This window comes from Lethenteron reissneri, chromosome 59, assembly GCF_015708825.2.
Source record: "Lethenteron reissneri isolate LAM-NWPU_2019-01 chromosome 59, ASM1570882v1, whole genome shotgun sequence".
NCBI lineage: Eukaryota > Metazoa > Chordata > Hyperoartia > Petromyzontiformes > Petromyzontidae > Lethenteron > Lethenteron reissneri.
The window spans coordinates 1519778-1540225 of record NC_083837.1 but is presented as its reverse complement, the minus strand read 5'-3'; the positions used below and the strand labels follow the sequence as shown (position 1 = coordinate 1540225).

The following is a 20448-nucleotide window of genomic DNA, read 5'->3' as shown; positions in this document are numbered from 1 at the left end:
CGGTGTGTGTATAGCGATGTGTGTGTGTGTGTGTATAGCGATGTGTGTGTGTGTGTGTATAGCGATGTGTGTGTGTATAGCGATGTGTGTGTGTGTGTGCATAGCGATGTGTGTGTGTGTGTAGCGATGTGTGTGTGTGCATAGCGATGTGTGTGTGTGTATGTGCATAGCGATGTGTGTGTGTGCATAGCGATGTGTGTGTGTGTGCATAGCGATGTGTGTATGTGTGTATAGCGATGTGTGTGTGTGTGTAGCGATGTGTGTGTGTGTATAGCGATGTGTGTGTGTGTGCATAGCGATGTGTGTATGTGTGTATAGCGATGTGTGTGTGTGTATAGCGATGTGTGTGTGTGTGTATAGCGATGTGTGTGTGTGTGTATAGCGATGTGTGTGTGTGTATAGCGATGTGTGTGTGTGTGCATAGCGATGTGTGTGTGCATAGTGATGTGTGTGTGTGCGCATAGTGATGTGTGTGTGTGCATAGTGATGTGTGTGTGTGTAGAGCGATGTGTGTGTAGAGCGATGTGTGTGTGTGTATAGCGATGTGTGTGTGTGTATAGCGATGTGTGTGTGTGTGCATCACGATGTGTGTGTGTGTGTAGCGATGTGTGTGTGTGTATAGCGATGTGTGTGTATAGCGATGTGTGTGTGTGTATAGCGATGTGTGTGCGCATAGCGATGTGTATGTGTGCGTGTGTATAGGGATGTGTGTGTGTGTGTATAGTGATGTGTGTGCGTGTGCATAGCGATGTGTGTGTGTGTGTGTATAGCGATGTGTGTGTGTGTATAGCGATGTGTGTGTGTGCGCATAGTGATGTGTGTGTGTGCGCATAGTGATGTGTTAATGCGCTTGCAGATCCTGGGTCCGTGTGTTGTATGTGTCGGAATTATGAAATTTTGATGAAAATAATAAAAATTAATAATTTTCCGAAAAATGCGCAAATCGCATTAATTATGATAGTGTGTGTATTAATACGCATGAATTATGATAATGCGTGTGATTATATGCATAAATTATGATAATGCGTGTGATTATATGCATAAATTATGATAATCGTAGTATTTTATGCTGAGGCTTGCGATTATGTTAATGTGTGCAGTTACGATAATTTGCTTAGTTTCGTTTATCCAGGGTTATCAATCAGGATAACACGATTATCATAGATTCATTTACCGATTATCCTAGTGTGTGTTATAATATTTTAATTCTCCAGGTTCAGATCTCATCACAGGATACAGTTGTCAAGAATAAGACAGTTTTGCATGGACTTGGAAAGAAGCACTCGAACAGTTGGTGTTAAGCAATTTTAATTCTAAACAAGCACATGACACTCTAGTATGCGAAAGCGAGTATACGTCAATAAATTCATGGGCAATCTTATGCAATTAACGAAATTGAATGACTAAAAATACTTCATCATTGGCGAAATTATGCAGTTAACGAAAATGAATGACTAAACATTTCTTATTCATGCAGCTCGACGGCAGCAACTGCTTTGCACGATCAGTTGATATTGAACGCACCACCTCGAAATGGCAACCCTTTTTGAAACGCAAAGACAGTTTTTCTTTTAAAGTCTTATTCGTGTGCGTGCTGTGTGTGCGTTGTCCCCTCGTAATATTAATTGTGTCGTTAGCTTGTGTGGTGTAGGAGGATACAAACAGCGGCCAGGTGTTCCTCTCGATTGGGCGTGGCCGCCGCAAGCTCCTGCTGCTCCCTCGCTCGGCGTGTCGCTCGGCTTTTGCTCTCTCTCTCTCTCTCCACTGCTGGATTGAGCGGCGTTGGCACGATGTTCTCCTTGAAGATGCTCGGTCGCTCGTGTCGCTCGGTGTCGCTCGGTGTCGCTCGGTGGCGCACGGTGGCGCCCGGTGGCGCAGGGTGGCGCAGGGTGGCGCACGGTGGCGCAAGGTGGCGCACGCGCTTTCTTGGTGGCAGCCCCCAGCTTCTCCACTGCTCGATTGATTGTTGAGTCGGCACGATGCTCGCTTGGTCGATCTGGACGTCTTGTGTGTTCACACTGGTCGTTGGTCGGTGTGCCCTCAGGCACACGGCGCATTCGATGGCGCTGTCCTCTCCCTCGCAGCCGTTTGACCAGGCTTCCTCCACTGCTTCGCGCTCTCTGCTTTGCTCGCTTGGTCGACGCTTGGCGATCTCCGCCCTTTTACAGGTTGATTGCTTGTCGTCACTCGTCACTCTCTCTCTGCTCCGTGCTTCCCCTTGTTCGTGCGGCTGCCAGCTTTACTCGCACTTAACTTCGTTCTGCGAGAAGCGACATCTGCTATCAGCATCGGTGTTTCGTTTCCTCACGACGCTCCGCCAGCCGGAGCACGGCTGAAACCCAGCCCCGACCCAGGTTGAACTCAGACTTCTGCGACTCGAACGACCCCTCCTCGTTCCATCTCTCCTCGAGGCACGATCTGCCCCAACTCTCTTGCGAGCCCCGTCGCAACGCTGCGTCGCACGCCGAGTTGCGAGACTGAGCACGACTCAACCCAGACTGCTCGTTCGCTGTGTGTGTCTAACTTAAACGTGACTCCCTTCTCTCTCTCCGCGTCTCTTGCGAGAGAAAACAAACAACAAAACAGATGTCTTTGGAATGTCAGGCACCGATTCCCCCCTGTGACCTTTTTGATCCCTCCTTGCTTGCCCTGCGTGGGTCATTCTGAGGTCAGACACCGCTGGAAGACAAAGGTGGTCGAGGAGATGTATGCAATACATTATGTGGTCCTGTATGTTACATTTATTCTTGAGTTATATTTTAATGTCCTGAGGTTAAGTGCAACTAAGTTTCCACTTATGCTTCCTTAACTGTTGGAATTCGTAATTATTATTTTTTTGGTCAGGTAGATAGAAACATACAATACAAAAATAATATATATACGGTGAATACGAGAAATACAAGGGAATTACTAATAAAAAAGCCCCTATTGTTTGTTGGTTCATTCTTTCTGTTAAGTTTCTACTTTTCGGTTAGGAAAACGCCAAGAAAACGCGAAGCTTCAACCGTCATTCACTCTGCACCTTATCTGTACATCTCCAGATGTCTCGGGAGGTTTAGTCCATACATCTTTTTGTCCGTCTGGATGTCTATGACCTTTTTGTGACCGAATTCCTATCATTTCAACCGCCCTCCATGTCTCATGGACTCCCGGTGTGCCCGTGAGTTGTTTTCATTATTTAATTTTTTAAAAAAAATAGATGTTAAAAAAATATTTTTTTCTTAATTATTCTTAATATTAATAACGGAAAACAGGGCATAGATACAACAGTCCGCCCTTTTGAAAATTATCAGTGGTTGATTCGGCCACTGGCGAATTTTCAAACAAAGTAAATGCCCTGTTTTTTTTTGTTATAAATCCATCAGCCGCCCTCACTCTCGGCGGTTATTTCTTACGACGCGCGTGCACGTATTACAGTCTTGATATGGTTACATTTGAATTGAGTAAAGAAAATTAAACAAACGTTAAACATCGATATTGCGTTACATCGGTTCTCATACATCATAACTCTGACGAATGTTCATTTTTGTTTTTGCTTAACATGGTTACATTTGAATTGAGCAAAGAAAATTAAACAAACGTTAAACATCGATATCACCAGTTACATGGTTCTCATACATCATAACTCCGACGAATATTCATTTTTGTTTTTGTTAAATCCTGGGAAACGCTAGGTAGCGGTTTCGAACGCATTTATGCGTTACCTTCCTCATGTTGCCTCGTTTACCACTTATCACTTTGATAATTCGATCACGGTTTTCGGGTTCGTTTTTGTAGTTTCCTCTCTCACTCTCTCGCGTCGTGGGAGTGTGTGGTGAAAAATTGTGCTGCACATAACCAGAATTCGCGCACACGACCCACTTTGACACTTGGTTCGAGGCATTCGCTCTCTCTGCGATTACATGCACATTTGCCGAGTCAGTGTGTCGATTTAATTCTGTCCCTCGTAATGTTGCCCTCTTTGTTTTTACGAGTGTGTTAGATTTCAACACCATTCCCGATATGTCATGAACATTCGTCTCCATTTTAGCACTCCGATCCACATAATTTTTGGTTTCCCTTGGATATTTTCCATTCAAAGGCTCATGCCTGCGCTCCTCAGGGCGTGTCCCTGCTGTCTGTTTTTGTACTGTCCGATCACGCTTCAATGCAACCCTGTCCTTGTATTCGATCCGCGCGTCATTTACGGGAGCACTGTCCACGTTTTTGCCCGCCCTGTCACTTGCAGCTTGCCTGTATTTCCCATTGAGCTCCGGGTTTAACACCTCGGCGGGTGGGGCGCGTGTTGGCCGCTCGCTCGCGCTCCCTGTGGGTTGTTTATCATGTATTTGGACCGCATTCTGTGTTATTCCTCTATTCCCTCCTGGTATAGCCGGTGGAGGAATTGGTCGGAATTGGATCGATTGTGGTTGACCTCCCATCCTGCGATTCTCCTGAATGTTCGCATCCATACCTCCGCGGTCTGTGTAACACCTTCCCGCTAGGTGGTTATCTTGCCATCTCTGTGCGTAATTTGAACCTTGCGTGTGTCGTGGGATGGGGTGTTGATATGGTTCTGTTCTGAACCTCTCCCTCCTACGATTCTCGTACACCCTTGGCCCAGTGTTTTTCCCATTTGGGTGCCAAATTTTTCCTGGATTGTTACTTCGCCATCCCTGTGGGTAATCTTGACCTTGCGCATGTCGGGGCATGGGGTGTTGATATGGTTCTGCCCTTAACCTCTCCCTCCTGCGATTCTCCTGAATGTTCGGCTTTGTGCCGCTCTCTTTCTCGTGCCAACCTCTCTCTGGGTTATTTTGCCATGTGTGCGTGCGTTTTTGCTGCTCCCTGCATGGTGGGACTGATCGGTGATTTTTATTCCTCTCTGAGAGGCTGGGTTCCTTATCCCTCTCCCTGTGTTCTGGATCCGAATTATGATTCTTAGCTCTGTATAACCATGCCATGTACGCCTTGCTCTCTATGCGGCGTAAGGATGCGGTTTCTGGATTCAAAACCATCCTCACCCTTTCTGTAATCTCTGGGCTCAAGGATTCAAAAAACATAATTTTGAACATTTTATCTCCTTCGTGGTATTGATTCACATCGCCTGCGTAATACGCTCTTTTAAATTGGACGAGGTAGTCACGTGGATCTTGGTCCATGCCCTGGGTCATCGATTTTACAGCATAAAACCCCTCAGTGAGTGTCGAATATTCTCCAAACTTCCGAATCACTGCCAGGCTCAATTGTTTAAAATCATTTCTAACCTTGTGTGGTAGTGACTTTACCCATGGGATAGAATCTTTATGTAAGCTTCGTTTCAACAAACTCGCTTTTTCATCCCGTCTCATCAGCCCTCTAATCATTGCCTCCTCTTCCACTGTCGCGATATGTGTATGTATATCCATGGACTTATTGTGGGGGTCAAAATCGGGAATTCTGACTAGAGCCTTGTCCATCAACTTAAGGGTTTTACTGGTGAATAGGTATTCCGAAAGTTGATTGCCGACAGCGTCATCATCAAACAAGTTATCATCAGGTAATCTGTCACTTTGGTCTGTGCTGTGTCGCTTGTGTTTAAGTGGCGTGCATTTTTTGTGTGCGCGCCCAGTGCCGTGTCGCTCGTGTTGCCATTTCCCTTCAGTTTTTGCCTCTGCCCTTAGTGTACCATGTCCTGTCGACTTTACTTTAACATTTTTCCTCCCTCTATCTGTGAAGTTGTCAGTCTCACATGTTTTTGTTTGCATATGTATCTCTCCATCCCTTCTCTCGAATTGTGAGGGTTTCTCTTTATCAAGGATTTTTTGTTCGATATCCATAATTTTTGTGCGATTAGTCCCTGGACTCTGTCCACGTACCCAAGAGTGTGATTTAATGTTACTTCCATATTTATTCTGTGGATCAACATCTGTGAGTTTCGCTGGTGTCGCGAGCCCAGATTTCTCCTTCCTTACGATGGTGTGAGGACATTTTTCCTCGTTTATTAAAGACGATTTCTCTCCTGTTTCCTTTCCGAATTTTTCCTCATTCCACAATCCCTGTCTGTATGCCTGTGTGAGAAGGTATGAGTCCTGTCCTGCCTTCTCTGCAGTTTTTGCATCGTGTTCGCCTTCGTTACATTTTATCCAGTCAATTAGTTTCCCCCGAGGTGTGTTCGTGTTATCGATACAGCTCCCTTCCCATATGTCTCTCTGACTGTAATGCTTTGTAACAGATTGGTCGGTACGTTTAAATACGAGCTCCCCGTATCCCGTAACCCATTCAAAAATTATTCTTAATCCCAGCATCTCAAAAGTGTGGCGGGAGTTACTTTGACATTCCCTTTCAGAGTGCATATAAAACAATTATCTCACAGAGTGTAGTCAATTTGACTCGAGCTATCCTGTACTTTTCCGATTCAGAGTGCGTACCTCTAACACCATTTATCACAGGATGCAATCGGTTTGATACGGTATTATCTTAATTCCACTCTCTGTTTCAACCTGCTATTCTGGGTTTTAACCTTAGAGGGCGTTTTTTTTTTTCGCCCGTTTATAATCACCATGCAATGTTCGATCCCGATATTCTGGTTAACACGTAGTGGTTCATTCCATCATCCATGCAAAACACTGTCTGTGAGAGATCCCGGACGGGCCACCCATTATGTTGTATGTGTCGGAATTATGAAATTTTGATGAAAATAATAAAAATTAATAATTTTCCGAAAAATGCGCAAATCGCATTAATTATGATAGTGTGTGTATTAATACGCATGAATTATGATAATGCGTGTGATTATATGCATAAATCATGATAATGCGTGTGATTATATGCATAAATTATGATAATCGTAGTATTTTATGCTGAGGCTTGCGATTATGTTAATGTGTGCAGTTACGATAATTTGCTTAGTTTCGTTTATCCAGGGTTATCAATCAGGATAACACGATTATCATAGATTCATTTACCGATTATCCTAGTGTGTGTTATAATATTTTAATTCTCCAGGTTCAGATCTCATCACAGGATACAGTTGTCAAGAATAAGACAGTTTTGCATGGACTTGGAAAGAAGCACTCGAACAGTTGGTGTTAAGCAATTTTAATTCTAAACAAGCACATGACACTCTAGTATGCGAAAGCGAGTATACGTCAATAAATTCATGGGCAATCTTATGCAATTAACGAAATTGAATGACTAAAAATACTTCATCATTGGCGAAATTATGCAGTTAACGAAAATGAATGACTAAACATTTCTTATTCATGCAGCTCGACGGCAGCAACTGCTTTGCACGATCAGTTGATATTGAACGCACCACCTCGAAATGGCAACCCTTTTTGAAACGCAAAGACAGTTTTTCTTTTAAAGTCTTATTCGTGTGCGTGCTGTGTGTGCGTTGTCCCCTCGTAATATTAATTGTGTCGTTAGCTTGTGTGGTGTAGGAGGATACAAACAGCGGCCAGGTGTTCCTCTCGATTGGGCGTGGCCGCCGCAAGCTCCTGCTGCTCCCTCGCTCGGCGTGTCGCTCGGCTTTTGCTCTCTCTCTCTCTCTCCACTGCTGGATTGAGCGGCGTTGGCACGATGTTCTCCTTGAAGATGCTCGGTCGCTCGTGTCGCTCGGTGTCGCTCGGTGTCGCTCGGTGGCGCACGGTGGCGCCCGGTGGCGCAGGGTGGCGCAGGGTGGCACGGTGGCGCAAGGTGGCGCACGCGCTTTCTTGGTGGCAGCCCCCAGCTTCTCCACTGCTCGATTGATTGTTGAGTCGGCACGATGCTCGCTTGGTCGATCTGGACGTCTTGTGTGTTCACACTGGTCGTTGGTCGGTGTGCCCTCAGGCACACGGCGCATTCGATGGCGCTGTCCTCTCCCTCGCAGCCGTTTGACCAGGCTTCCTCCACTGCTTCGCGCTCTCTGCTTTGCTCGCTTGGTCGACGCTTGGCGATCTCCGCCCTTTTACAGGTTGATTGCTTGTCGTCACTCGTCACTCTCTCTCTGCTCCGTGCTTCCCCTTGTTCGTGCGGCTGCCAGCTTTACTCGCACTTAACTTCGTTCTGCGAGAAGCGACATCTGCTATCAGCATCGGTGTTTCGTTTCCTCACGACGCTCCGCCAGCCGGAGCACGGCTGAAACCCAGCCCCGACCCAGGTTGAACTCAGACTTCTGCGACTCGAACGACCCCTCCTCGTTCCATCTCTCCTCGAGGCACGATCTGCCCCAACTCTCTTGCGAGCCCCGTCGCAACGCTGCGTCGCACGCCGAGTTGCGAGACTGAGCACGACTCAACCCAGACTGCTCGTTCGCTGTGTGTGTCTAACTTAAACGTGACTCCCTTCTCTCTCTCCGCGTCTCTTGCGAGAGAAAACAAACAACAAAACAGATGTCTTTGGAATGTCAGGCACCGATTCCCCCCTGTGACCTTTTTGATCCCTCCTTGCTTGCCCTGCGTGGGTCATTCTGAGGTCAGACACCGCTGGAAGACAAAGGTGGTCGAGGAGATGTATGCAATACATTATGTGGTCCTGTATGTTACATTTATTCTTGAGTTATATTTTAATGTCCTGAGGTTAAGTGCAACTAAGTTTCCACTTATGCTTCCTTAACTGTTGGAATTCGTAATTATTATTTTTTTGGTCAGGTAGATAGAAACATACAATACAAAAATAATATATATACGGTGAATACGAGAAATACAAGGGAATTACTAATAAAAAAGCCCCTATTGTTTGTTGGTTCATTCTTTCTGTTAAGTTTCTACTTTTCGGTTAGGAAAACGCCAAGAAAACGCGAAGCTTAAAGGCACAACATTATCACAAAGACAAAGACTCCCCCCCCCCGTATAGCTTCACCAGGCTACTGGGGCAAGTGCTGTTAGCGAGTAGTAGCACCGATGAAGACAGAGCACGGCGCACGAGGGGGTGGGTGGCCAGCGCCACGCCCGGCCGCCTTTGTCTCCCCACAGCGGCGATGCTCACTGCACACACCGCACCAGGGGTACCCATTTGAGGCTGAGTCGACATAGGGGAGGAGGCCCAGGAACGGTCGAGATAATCGTCACCGGTGTTGGCCGTGAGCGGGATTCGAACCCGGGGTCACTAGCTTTGCAGCGGAGTGCGCTAACCGCTACACCACCACTCCCCACGCACGTACGCACGCACGTACGCACGTACTCGCATCAGGCACTCGCGCCTCCGTTTGAAACATTCCCAATGTCCTCTTGCCTCTCGCGAAGCAAACGCAAAGGAAGATGCCTGCCTTGTTAATGCCTCGCGTCCCACGTCTGCCACTCTGCATAACAATCGTACGTATCCGTGTGTTTTACGACCCATCCCATTAGCAGCATAACCATGCTGGTGGGGCAATCACGGTGGCTAGGAGATGTTCACTACCTCGCCTGGTATGCAGGAGGTCGTGGGTTCGATCCCGATCCTGACGATGCCTGCTGCTGTATATTTGGAGTTTGCGTGTCTCTCTCTCCGTGGTGAGATGTTGACTACCTCGCCTGGTCTACAGGAGGTCGTGGGTTCGATCCCGATCCTGACGATGCCTGCTGTATATTTGGAGTTTGTGTGTCTCTCTCTCTCCGTGGTGAGATGTTAACTACCTCGCCGGGTCTGCAGGAGGTCGTGGGTTCAATCCCGATCCTGATGATGCCTGCTGTATATTTGGAGTTTGCGTGTCTCTCTCTCCGTGGTGAGATGTTGACTACCTCGCCTGGTCTACAGGAGGTCGTGGGTTCGATCCCGATCCTGACGATGCCTGCTGTATATTTGGAGTTTGTGTGTCTCTCTCTCTCCGTGGTGAGATGTTAACTACCTCGCCGGGTCTGCAGGAGGTCGTGGGTTCAATCCCGATCCTGATGATGCCTGCTGTATATTTGGAGTTTGTGTGTCTTTCTCTCCATGGTGAGATGTTAACTACCTCGCCTAGTCTACAGGAGGTCGTGGGTTCGATCCCGACCCTGACGATGCCTGCTACTGTATATTTGGAGTTTGCGTGTCTCCCTCTCTCCGTGGTCGCGTGGATTTTGTCTCCGGGTCCTCCGGTTTTCCCCCCTCCACATTTAGAACCGACGTCACGCTTTGAGAGTATTAGGCTGCTGATGTCAATGTCGACACGATGATGATGTTGTTGATGAAGAGCCACTTTGTTGAGCTATCATTTGTGATGGCCAGGTCGATTCAGAATAAGATCTGCATAGCTCAGTGGGGTCCCCTCACCTGGTAAAGGAAAACAATTCGTTCGGGAGTGAGTCTCCAGCAGCATTGCTTCAACAGAGGCGCAAAGCTGCACCGGTTTTCACATCCAGTGTCTCATCAGCAGACCGTGAGGCTTGCTGGAACCCATTGGTTGAACGCGAGCAAAACTCCGGGCCGGTTTTCGACATTCAGTGTTTCATCAGAAGCAGCAGCAGCAGATGTCAGGCTTGCTTGCAACCGTTGGTTCGACACAAGCACCACCATGAACCAGTTTTGACATCCAGGGTCTCATCAGCAGAACGTGAGGCTTGCCTGCAACCGTTGGTTCGGCACAAGCGGCACCATGAGTCTACAATTGTTACGCTAGTGATGCACAATTTTTTAATCTTAATTCGTACAATCTTTGTCTCTCCCCCCCCACCCCCCAAACGCCCCCCCCCTCCATCCCCGTTCAGCGTTCCTCTGGGATCCTGACGCGCCACCGCTTCGGATTTTTCGAACCCGCTCCGTGAGCGCCGACACGGACGGCACCGGCGGTGGTCTGGACCAGCAGCAGCAGGCGCCGTCTCGCTCTGCCGCCACCACTCCGCTTATCTCCTCCATGATGATGGCGGCGCTGGAACAACATCACCACCAACATCATCACCATCAGCAGCAGCAGCAGCATCATCAGCAGTACCATCACCACCACCACCATCATCAGCAGCAGCAGCAGGAGTTGATGGTGCAAGTGCCACTGTCGTCCACGGCCGACCGATCGCCGGTGCTTGTGGTGATGGTGCCGCGCGGCGCTGTCGGCTGCGGACAGAGGGGGGCCGACGCGGCCTTCCCGGCCTCCCCGGCCTTCCCGGCCCACCGCAGGCGCGGCGACGCTGCCGACGGCGGGGGAGGGGGATCGGGAGGTGGTGGAGGAGGTGGAGGAGGAGGTGGAGGAGGAGGAGGTGGAGGAGGAGGAGGAGAATTTGGGAGCGGAGTTAATTTTGGGGGCTCGTTCGGGAAAGTTGAGGTTTCTGACGGAGGAGGAGGTGGACTGGGAGGTGGACTAGGAGGAGGTGGTCTAGGAGGAGGTGGACTAGGAGGAGGTGGACTAGGAGAAGGTGGACTAGGAGGAGTTGGACTAGGAGGTGGACAAGGAGGTGGACAAGGAGGTGGACAAGGAGGAGGTGGACGAGGAGGAGGAGTCCCGTTTGGGAGCTCGCTGGGGTCTCAGCGGAGAGCCGGGTTCCTGTCGGGCCGTGAGGACTCGGCGCTGACGCTCACCGACAGCGACGACGAGCGGTCGGATACCGGCACAGGTGAGTGCTGGCCGTGTCGCCCCTCCCCCCCTCCCTCTCTCTCGCTCTCCCTGCCTCTCTCCCTCTCTTGTTTTACGATCAGTGGAAACAAGAAGATGCTCGGTGTAGTCGGCACTTTGCTTCGTTCATCATTTCGTATTTTTTTAAATCTTTGCTTTATGTAACCCCCCCCCCCCCCCCCCCCCCCCCCCGCTCATTCTCTCGCTCTCTCGCTCGCTCGCTCGCTCGTCGCTCGTTCTCCTCGCTCGCTCTCTCGCTCGCTCTCTCTCTCGCTCTCTCGCTCGCTCACTCTCTCGCTCACTATCGTTCTGCACGCAGCCCTTCTCGCAGTCCAACGGCCTCCGACGGGTAGCTCATAACTGCATGCAGAGCTCCCCGTCATCTGCCGCTCTCTCTGCCTCTCTCTCTCTTGTTTTACGATCAAAGGAAACAAGAAGATGCTCGGTTGAGTCGGCACTTTGCTGCTTTACGTGCTCCCCCCCCCCCCCCCCCCGTTTTAAAAAGAAAGATTTCCGTGTTTTCTCATTGTGAAACAAAAACAATCTGTGCTACTTTCTTCGTAGACACAAACATCAACACGAAGAAGCACGCTCTGCTCCGACTCCTTTTCCCTTCCCTATCTCTCTACCCCCTCTCTTTCTACCCCCTCTCTTTACCCCCTCTCTCTCTACCCACTCTCTCTCTACCCCCTCTCTTTACCCCCTCTCTCTCTACCCCCTCTCTCTCTACCCCCTCTCTTTACCCCCTCTCTCTCTACCCCCTCTCTCTCTACCCCCTCTCTCTCTACCCCCTCTCTTTACCCCCTCTCTCTCTACCCACTCTCTCTCTACCCCCTCTCTTTACCCCCTCTCTCTCTACCCCCTCTCTCTCTACCCCCTCTCTCTCTACCCCCTCTCTCTCTACCCCCTCTCTCTCTACCCCATCTCTCTACCCCCTCTCTCTACCCCCCCTCTCTCTCTCTCTACCCCCTCTCTCTACCCCCTCTCTCTCTACCCCCTCTTTCTCTCTCTCTTCTTTTGACAGTGTACACTTTATTTAAAGAGAAATTACGTGAACAAAAGTGGTGACACTCCATGAATGAATGGGGATGAAGTAAACAGACTCGTAAAAGAAATACGCAGTCATAAAATCAATTCAAATCCCCTGGAATATGTGCAGCCACATACGACAACCAATCACATCACATCAGACACTAGCAAAACCACGGGAATTTAAGTTGTTGAACTGCAATTATACCAATTAAAATGAAATGTGACACTCATCAGAAAATGACTTTGTTGTACATTTTAAGTGCATTGTTTGTAGAAACCCACATCACTTGCAACAAAAATCTGTTATAAAACCTTTACATTACGTTCTTTTGGATGCATTTTCGCCACTACATTTATTCGCAAATGCACAAACATGGATAGAAAACTTGTTTTGAAAATGTATTAAGCAGATCAAAAGTAAAACTATATTTCCACGACTAATATGCATTGCATGTACATCGAAAGGCAATTTAGATATGTGTAATGGGTTCCAGAGACACTTGTAGAGGTAACTTCTTTATTACAATACAACACTCCAACAGTCCTGATACCCTGTTACAGCCTAGATACACAGCCTAGGTACACAGCCTAGATACACTACTCTGGCTACGCTCTGGGGTCCTTTGGCTACAATTACCCTAGGAGAGGCTATCTGACCCGATCGAGCCAAGGTGCGGGTCTGGACTCTGGCTTCCTCGGAACTCGCCCTTACAAGGACGTAGAGCCGGGAGTCCCAGAGTCCCACCACTGGCCCTCACAACGTCCCGGCCCTTACAAGGACAAGCGGGACGAGGGGGTCCAGGGTCCTAAGATGGCTGGTCTTGGGTCTTGGGTCTTGAGCTACGACTGGCCCTGATCGGCCAGGGAGCTGCCCTTTTATGCCTCGTCCCCAACAAGGGGTGGGGTTGTATGCCTCCCTCAGATATCCCACAGAGCACACACAGCCCCCCCGTTGGTGGCGCCAAGGGGCTTAAGCGTCTGGGTTGCCTGGGATCCTAGCGCCTGGCGCCGAGGCTTATCTGTCTAGGGTCCCAGAGCCCCCAGCAGCCCCTCCCCTCTTATGGCACTACATATGCAACACAAAACGAGCTATTACAACGCAAACCAGCAAAACCTAAGGCAGCGGTCGGGAACCTATGGCTCGCGAGCCATATATGGCTCTTCCGGTGACGGCATATGGCTCCCAGACAATTTTGAGTTGAAAAAAATAATAATAAAAAAAATAAAATCAGTTTGGAACTGATTTTAAAATACTTGTGATACTGCTTAATAATACCGTGTCATTTTAAAGTAAACAGAAATTAGTTTTGAAGATAAAATTTCTCGGGTCACAGGTCCCGTGACCAGAAGTCGAATTAAAAGTAAGACATATCTAATTTATTATACGTTAAAAATACTATATGGCTCTCAATAAAATATATTTAGAAATATTTGGCTTTTATGGCTCTCCCAGTCAAAAAGGTTCCCGACCCCTGGCCTAAGGTAACACACAACTAAGCACAGCGAAACACTGAAAATTGGTATTCAGTGAGATGATACCACGTGATTCTGGACAATAGATAGGCAGTTTAAAATTGGCATACTGGTCCACAAAGGAAATGTTCAATTGAAGGTGGCATAATCGGAATAATTACAGTAAAACCTTGGATTGCGAGCATAATTCATTCCGGAAACGTGTGTGTAATCCAAAGCACTCGTGTATCAAAGCACTCATGTATCAAAGCACTCGTGTATGAAAGCACTCGTGTATCAAAGCACTCGTGTATCAAAGCACTCGTATATCAAAGCACTCGTATATCAAAGCACTCGTATATCAAAGCACTCGTATATCAAAGCACTCGTATATCAAAGCACTCGTATATCAAAGCACTCGTGTATCAAAGCACTCGTGTATCAAAGCACTCGTGTATCAAAGCACTCGTGTATCAAAGCACTCGTGTATCAAAGCACTCGTGTATCAAAGCACTCGTGTATCAAAGCACTCGTGTATCAAAGCACTCGTATATGAGTTGTGATCACGTGACGCTCGGCAGACAAAACGTACACACGTGCTACTCGTATTGCAAGGCCTCGCTCGTTTATCAAATTAATATTTATTTTAAAATTTTGCTCGTCTTGCAAAACACTCGCAGACCAAGTTACTCGCAGTCAAAGGTTTTACTGTAATGCATAATTTGACTTCTGTTTCACAGAATTAAGTCTCATCGCTGGGCTTTTCTGGAGCCTGCTCCGTGCTTTGCTCGTGCTCCCAATTACCGCCTCGATATTCTTGATTTTCCTGGTCGTCTGACCGTGTCCGATTCACTGACTCTGCATTTGGAGACTTCTTCCGTTTGACAGCAAGCCTGTTTCCCTTACCTTTCTCCATCCCATGCTCATCAATTCAGTTCAGTTTCATTTATTAGGTAGAGCCCTGTGAGCCATTCGGCTCTTGACTCAGGGTGCAACCGCAACAAACACAAACGCGAACAAGAAACATCTTAAAGTGACTATGCGCAAACAGAAAAATCCATGGAAAAACAGCAAAGTCTTCCAGAAAAAGCACCGTATGTCAACGCTGTGTGCAAAAATCCCAGTGGGATGCAAGTCAAACAATAACAACCATGAGACATAATAATTGGTTTTGTACCCTTTTATCTGGCAACAAAACTGACACCTTTTTTTACGAGGAGTCATGTTTGCATAGACCACAATACCTGCAGTCATAATGCAAACAAAAAACATAACTCTGATAATGTATGCACTGTCCTTGAAGTTAACTTCAGGGACAGTGCATACATTATCATATTTTTTACTGGCAAATGAGGTACCAATGGTGTAAATGCTTACCCCGAGCTCTCATACTCTGATGGTGTATTGTCTTTGAGTTGTGCGCATTTTGGCGTCATCTGGTCCAACACCATGTGAGACTAGGCTCTAAGGAAAGCTGTCTCGGGTGTGGACCAATCAACTTCAAGGACAGTGCATACATTATCAGAGTTATGTTTTTTGTTTGCATTACGACTGCAGGTATTGTGGTCAATGCAAACATGACTCCTTGTAAAAAAGGTGTCAGTTTGTTTCCAGATAAAAGGGTAAAAAAACAATTATATGTTTTACTGGCAAATGAGGTACCAATGGTGTAAACAATCAGACAATTTAGACCAACTTTCCCTCCTCACCACTGCTATCCTCCACCTTCTCGCCCTTCTGATCCTACTCCGTTTCAGAAGAAGTCCGACCTCTCTTCGTGTCCTCTGGACTTGACTGTGGGATTGTTTTTCTATTTCTCACGAGTTCTTAGTTGGAATCCTCCCCTCTTCCCTGGCGTTCCAAACTTGTCCTTGCATTCTTTGTACGGAAAATATATATTTTGCGTTTGTAATGTGAGGATATATCCGGCTCACTGACGTATCACAACTCGTCTTCTTGGTTCTTTCGGTAAAGTCACGTAGAATGGAAATAATAAAAGAATAAAAATCAAACACAATATGTGAGAATTATTTTAGGATGTTTTATTTTTTATTATTTTATTATTTCCATTCTACGTGACTTTACCGAAAGAACCAAGAAGATGAATCCCTGCAGTCACGAAAGCTTTAAATCGAAAAGTATCACAACTCGTTCATGATGATTGGCTCTGCTGGTCCTGGTCCATAGCCAATGGAGGGAAGCCTAGGGGCGTGGCCCTGACGTAACGGAAAGGTGACAGCTGTAAGTAGAGGATTGGTTCTGCTGGCTTTGGCCACAGCCAATGGGGAGACGAGTCAGGGGCGTGGTCCCGGGAGCCTACGAGGGAGTCTGGAATATTCCATGGAGGCTAACCAGGATTGGTTGAAACGTACCACGTGACCCGGGTATTAAATAGGGGTGGAGACGAACGACACGTGGTCAGAACTGGAACGAACGGAGGAGGAGGCCACGCGAGTGCGGGGCTCCGGGCTGCCACGTGGTCCGGGCTGCCGCGTGGTCCGGGCTGCCGCGTGGTCCGGGCTGCCGCGTGGTCCGGGCTGCCGCGTGGTCCGGGCTGCCGCGTGGTCCGGGCTGCCGCGTGGTCCGGGCTGCCGCGTGGTCCGGGCTGCCGCGTGGTCCGGGCTGCCGCGTGGTCCGGGCTGCCGCGTGGTCCGGGCTGCCGCGTGGTCCGGGCTGCCGCGTGGTCCGGGCTGCCGCGTGGTCCGGGCTGCCGCGTGGCCCGGGCTGCCGCGTGGCCCGGGCTGCCGCGTGGCCCGGGCTGCCGCGTGGCCCGGGCTGCCGCGTGGCCCGGGCTGCCGCGTGGCCCGGGCTGCCGCGTGGCCCGGGCTGCCGCGTGGCCCGGGCTGCCGCGTGGCCCGGGCTGCCGCGTGGCCCGGGCTGCCGCGTGGCCCGGGCTGCAGCGTGGCCCGGGCTGCCACGTGGTCCGGGCTGCCACGTGGCGGTGCGTCTCTCTCTCTATCTGTCCCTCTCACGCTGTCGGTCAGCAGCGTGAAGGAAAGCTGTAATGGAAGTTGAATAAAAGACCGGATTCCAGAAGTCGCCTCAACGACCTTTATTACACGTTGATAAAGGCAGCTTCATGGGTGCCAAGGACAAATATGGGATGCTTTGATTTGAAGCTTTCGTGACTGCAGGGATCCATAGTCTTCGGTTCTTTCGGTAAAGTCACGTGGGTAGGAAAATAATAGATCACGACGTTTCGATCGCAGAAAAAACTGTTGAAGTAGGCAGCAGTTTTTTCTTGCTGTGGTTGTCACACCTGATGACGATTGCACACGTTGCGATCGAAACGTCGTGATCTATTGTTTTTCTACCCACGTGACTTTACCGAAAGAGCCAAAGAGCATGGGATGACTGTTTGGCGGTCTTACGGCTCCATCAAGGAAAGTTCGTCGATCTGGGCAGGCCAATGCGGGTAGCCCTTCATCTTAGCCAAAACCAAGTCGCCCGGCTGAAACGTTAGGGCCATGGATAGAGCATAGACGAAGGCTGGGGGGGGGGGGGGTGCTGTTTGTGTTTGTTGTTGATGATGTTTGTTGTTGATGTTTGTTGTTGTTGATTGTTGTTTATAATTGATTAAGAGGCATTAACAATGAGCGCCTTCACGCTGCAGAGCCTCGCTCCACTCTCATCTCTCCCCGTGGGTGGGGCATGGGGATTGGTGGGTGGGTTGGTAGGGGGGTTGGTGGGTGGCGGTTGGTGGGTGAGTAGGGGATTGGTGGGGGTTGGGGAATTGGTGGGTAGGGGGTAGGTGGACTGGTGGGTGGGGGTAGGGGGGTTGGTGGGTGGGGGTTGGTGGATGAGTAGGGGATTCCTGGGGGTTGGAGAATTGGTGGGTAGGGGTAGGTGGACTGGTGGATGGGGGGGTAGGGGGATTTGTGGGTGGGGGTTGGTGGGTGAGTAGAGGATTGGTGGGGGTTAGGGAATTGGTGGATAGGGGGTAGGGGGATTGGTGGGTGGGGGTTGGGGGATTGGTGGGTGAGGATTGGGTAATGGTCGGTAGGAGGTAGGGGGATTGATGGGTGAGGTTGGGGAGATTGGTGGGTGGGGGGGATCGTTGGGTGGGGTGGGGTGGGGGGCAGATTGGCAACAATCAAGTGAGCTAAGCGTGGACTGGCGCTGTCAAGGGTTATAAAAGCAAAATCGTGACCGTCTGCAGTTAATGACAGAGAGAGTGAGAGAGAGTGAGAGAGACAGAGTGAGAGAGACAGAGAGAGAGGGAGACAGGCGGAGGATGAGGGTGGGGGAGACGGGGAGATGGGGCATTGTCTGTGCCTCTACACACACCGACAAAGACAAAGGTCCCCCGTGTAACCTTCGCAGGATGTCGGGGCAAGTGCCTTTAGCGAGTAGCGGCACCTATGAAGGCCGGCACGGCACACGAGGGGGTCGGGTGGCCAGCATCTCGCCCGGCCGCCTTTGTCTCCCCATTGGTGATGTTCCCACACCGCACCGGGTACTCATTTGATGGCCGAGTCGACCTAGGGGAGGCCCAGGATCGGTTCAGATAATTGTCACCGGTGTTGGCCCGCGAGCGGGAATCGAACTCGGGTCTCCGGAGTTCCTCGTGCAGCGTAGCACACACACACACAGACACACACACAGACACACACACACAGACACACACACACACAGACACACACACAGACACACACACAGACACAAAGATCCCCCGTATAGCCTGAACAGACTGTAGGGGCAAGTGCTGTTAGCGAGCACCTATGAAGGCCGGAACGGTACACGAGGGGGTGGGTGGCCAGCACCACGCCCGACCGCCTTTGTCTCCCTAGTGGCGATGTTTACACACCGCACCAGGTACTCATTTAAGGCTGAGTCGACCTAGGGGAGGCCCAGGACCGGTTCAGATAATCGTCACTGGTGTTAGCCGTGAGCGGGAATCGAACCCGGGTCGCCAGGTTCATAGCGCAGCGCGCTAACCGCTACACTACCGCTCCCCAACACACAGACACACAGACACACACACAGACACACACACACAGACACACACAGACACACAGACACACACACAGACACACAGACACACACACAGACACACACAGACACACACACACAGACACACACAGACACACATACAGACACACACACAGACACACACACACAGACACACACAAACAGACACACACGCACAGACACACACACAGTGACACAGACACAGACACACACACACAGACACACACACACAGACACAGACACACCGACACACACACACAGACACACACAGACACACACACACCGACACACACACACAGACACACACAGACACACACACAGACACACATACAGACACACAGACACACACACAGACACACACACAGACACACACACACAGACACACACAGACACACACGCAGACACACACACACAGACACACACACAGAGACACAGACACACACACAGACACACACACAGACACACACACACAGACACACACAGACACACACGCAGACACACACACACACAGACACACACAGACACACACACAGACACACATACAGACACACACACAGACACACAGACACACACACAGAAACACACACAGACACACACACAGACACACACACACAGACACACAGACACACACACACAGTGACACACACACAGACACACACACATACAGACACACACACAGACACACAGACACACACACAGACACACACACAGACACACACACACAGACACACACAGACACACACGCAGACACACACACACACAGACACACACAGACACACACACAGACACACATACAGACACACACAGACACACAGACACACACACAGACACACAGACACACACACAGAAACACACACAGACACACACACAGACACACACACACAGACACACAGACACACACACACAGTGACACACACACAGACACACACACACACAGACACACACACAGAGACACACACAGACACACACACCGACACGCGTGTTGACGCCCTGCAGGGCAGCGAGAGACGCTAACGGGAAGTGGCAGAGATGGAAGCGTGCGGAGAGTGGAGGGGAGGGGTGGAGGTGGAGGGGTGGAGGGTGGAGGGGAGGGGTGAACGGGAGGGGTGGAGGGGTGGAGGGTGGAGGGGTGGAGGGGAGGGGTGGAGGGGACGGGAGAGGTGGAGGGCAGGGGTGGAGGGGAGGGGTGGAGGGCAGGGGTGGAGGGGAGGGGTGGATGGGAGGGGTGGAGGGGAGGGGTGGAGGGAGAGGTGGAGGGGAGGGGTGGTTGGGGGGAGGGGAGTGGTGGAGGGGAGGGGTGGATGGGAGGGGTGGAGTGGAGGGGTGGAGGGGTGGAGGGGAGGGGTGGAGGGGACGGGAGAGGTGGAGGGCAGGGGTGGAGGGGAGGGGTGGATGGGAGGGGTGGAGGGGAGGGGTGGATGGGAGGGGTGGAGGGGAGGGGTGGAGGGGAGGGGTGGATGGGAGGGGTGGAGGGGAGGGGATGGGTGGAGGGCAGGGGTGGAGGGGAGAGGTGGAGGGGTGGATGGGAGGGGTGGAGGGGAGGG

At 50.1% G+C, this 20448-nt stretch overlaps 2 protein-coding genes across 2 annotated transcripts in view; one reads left to right on the top strand and one right to left on the bottom strand.

Moving 5' to 3' along the window:
• LOC133357716 (spidroin-1-like) overlaps positions 1-20448 on the top strand; it is a 34291-nt gene that overhangs the window by 559 nt on the left and 13284 nt on the right. The window contains exons 2-3 of the mRNA XM_061575810.1: positions 10611-11450; positions 16376-16854. Coding sequence (XP_061431794.1) covers positions 10611-11450; positions 16376-16854 — 1319 coding nt within the window. The remainder of the gene's footprint in view (positions 1-10610; positions 11451-16375; positions 16855-20448) is intronic.
• LOC133357753 (uncharacterized) lies at positions 1944-8743 on the bottom strand. Its single transcript, XM_061575860.1, has 2 exons — positions 4720-8743; positions 1944-4566 (listed from the first exon to the last, which is right to left on the bottom strand). The coding sequence occupies exons 1-2, from the start codon at positions 6312-6314 to the stop codon at positions 3654-3656; spliced, it is 2508 nt and encodes an 835-aa protein (XP_061431844.1). The 5' UTR covers positions 6315-8743; the 3' UTR covers positions 1944-3653.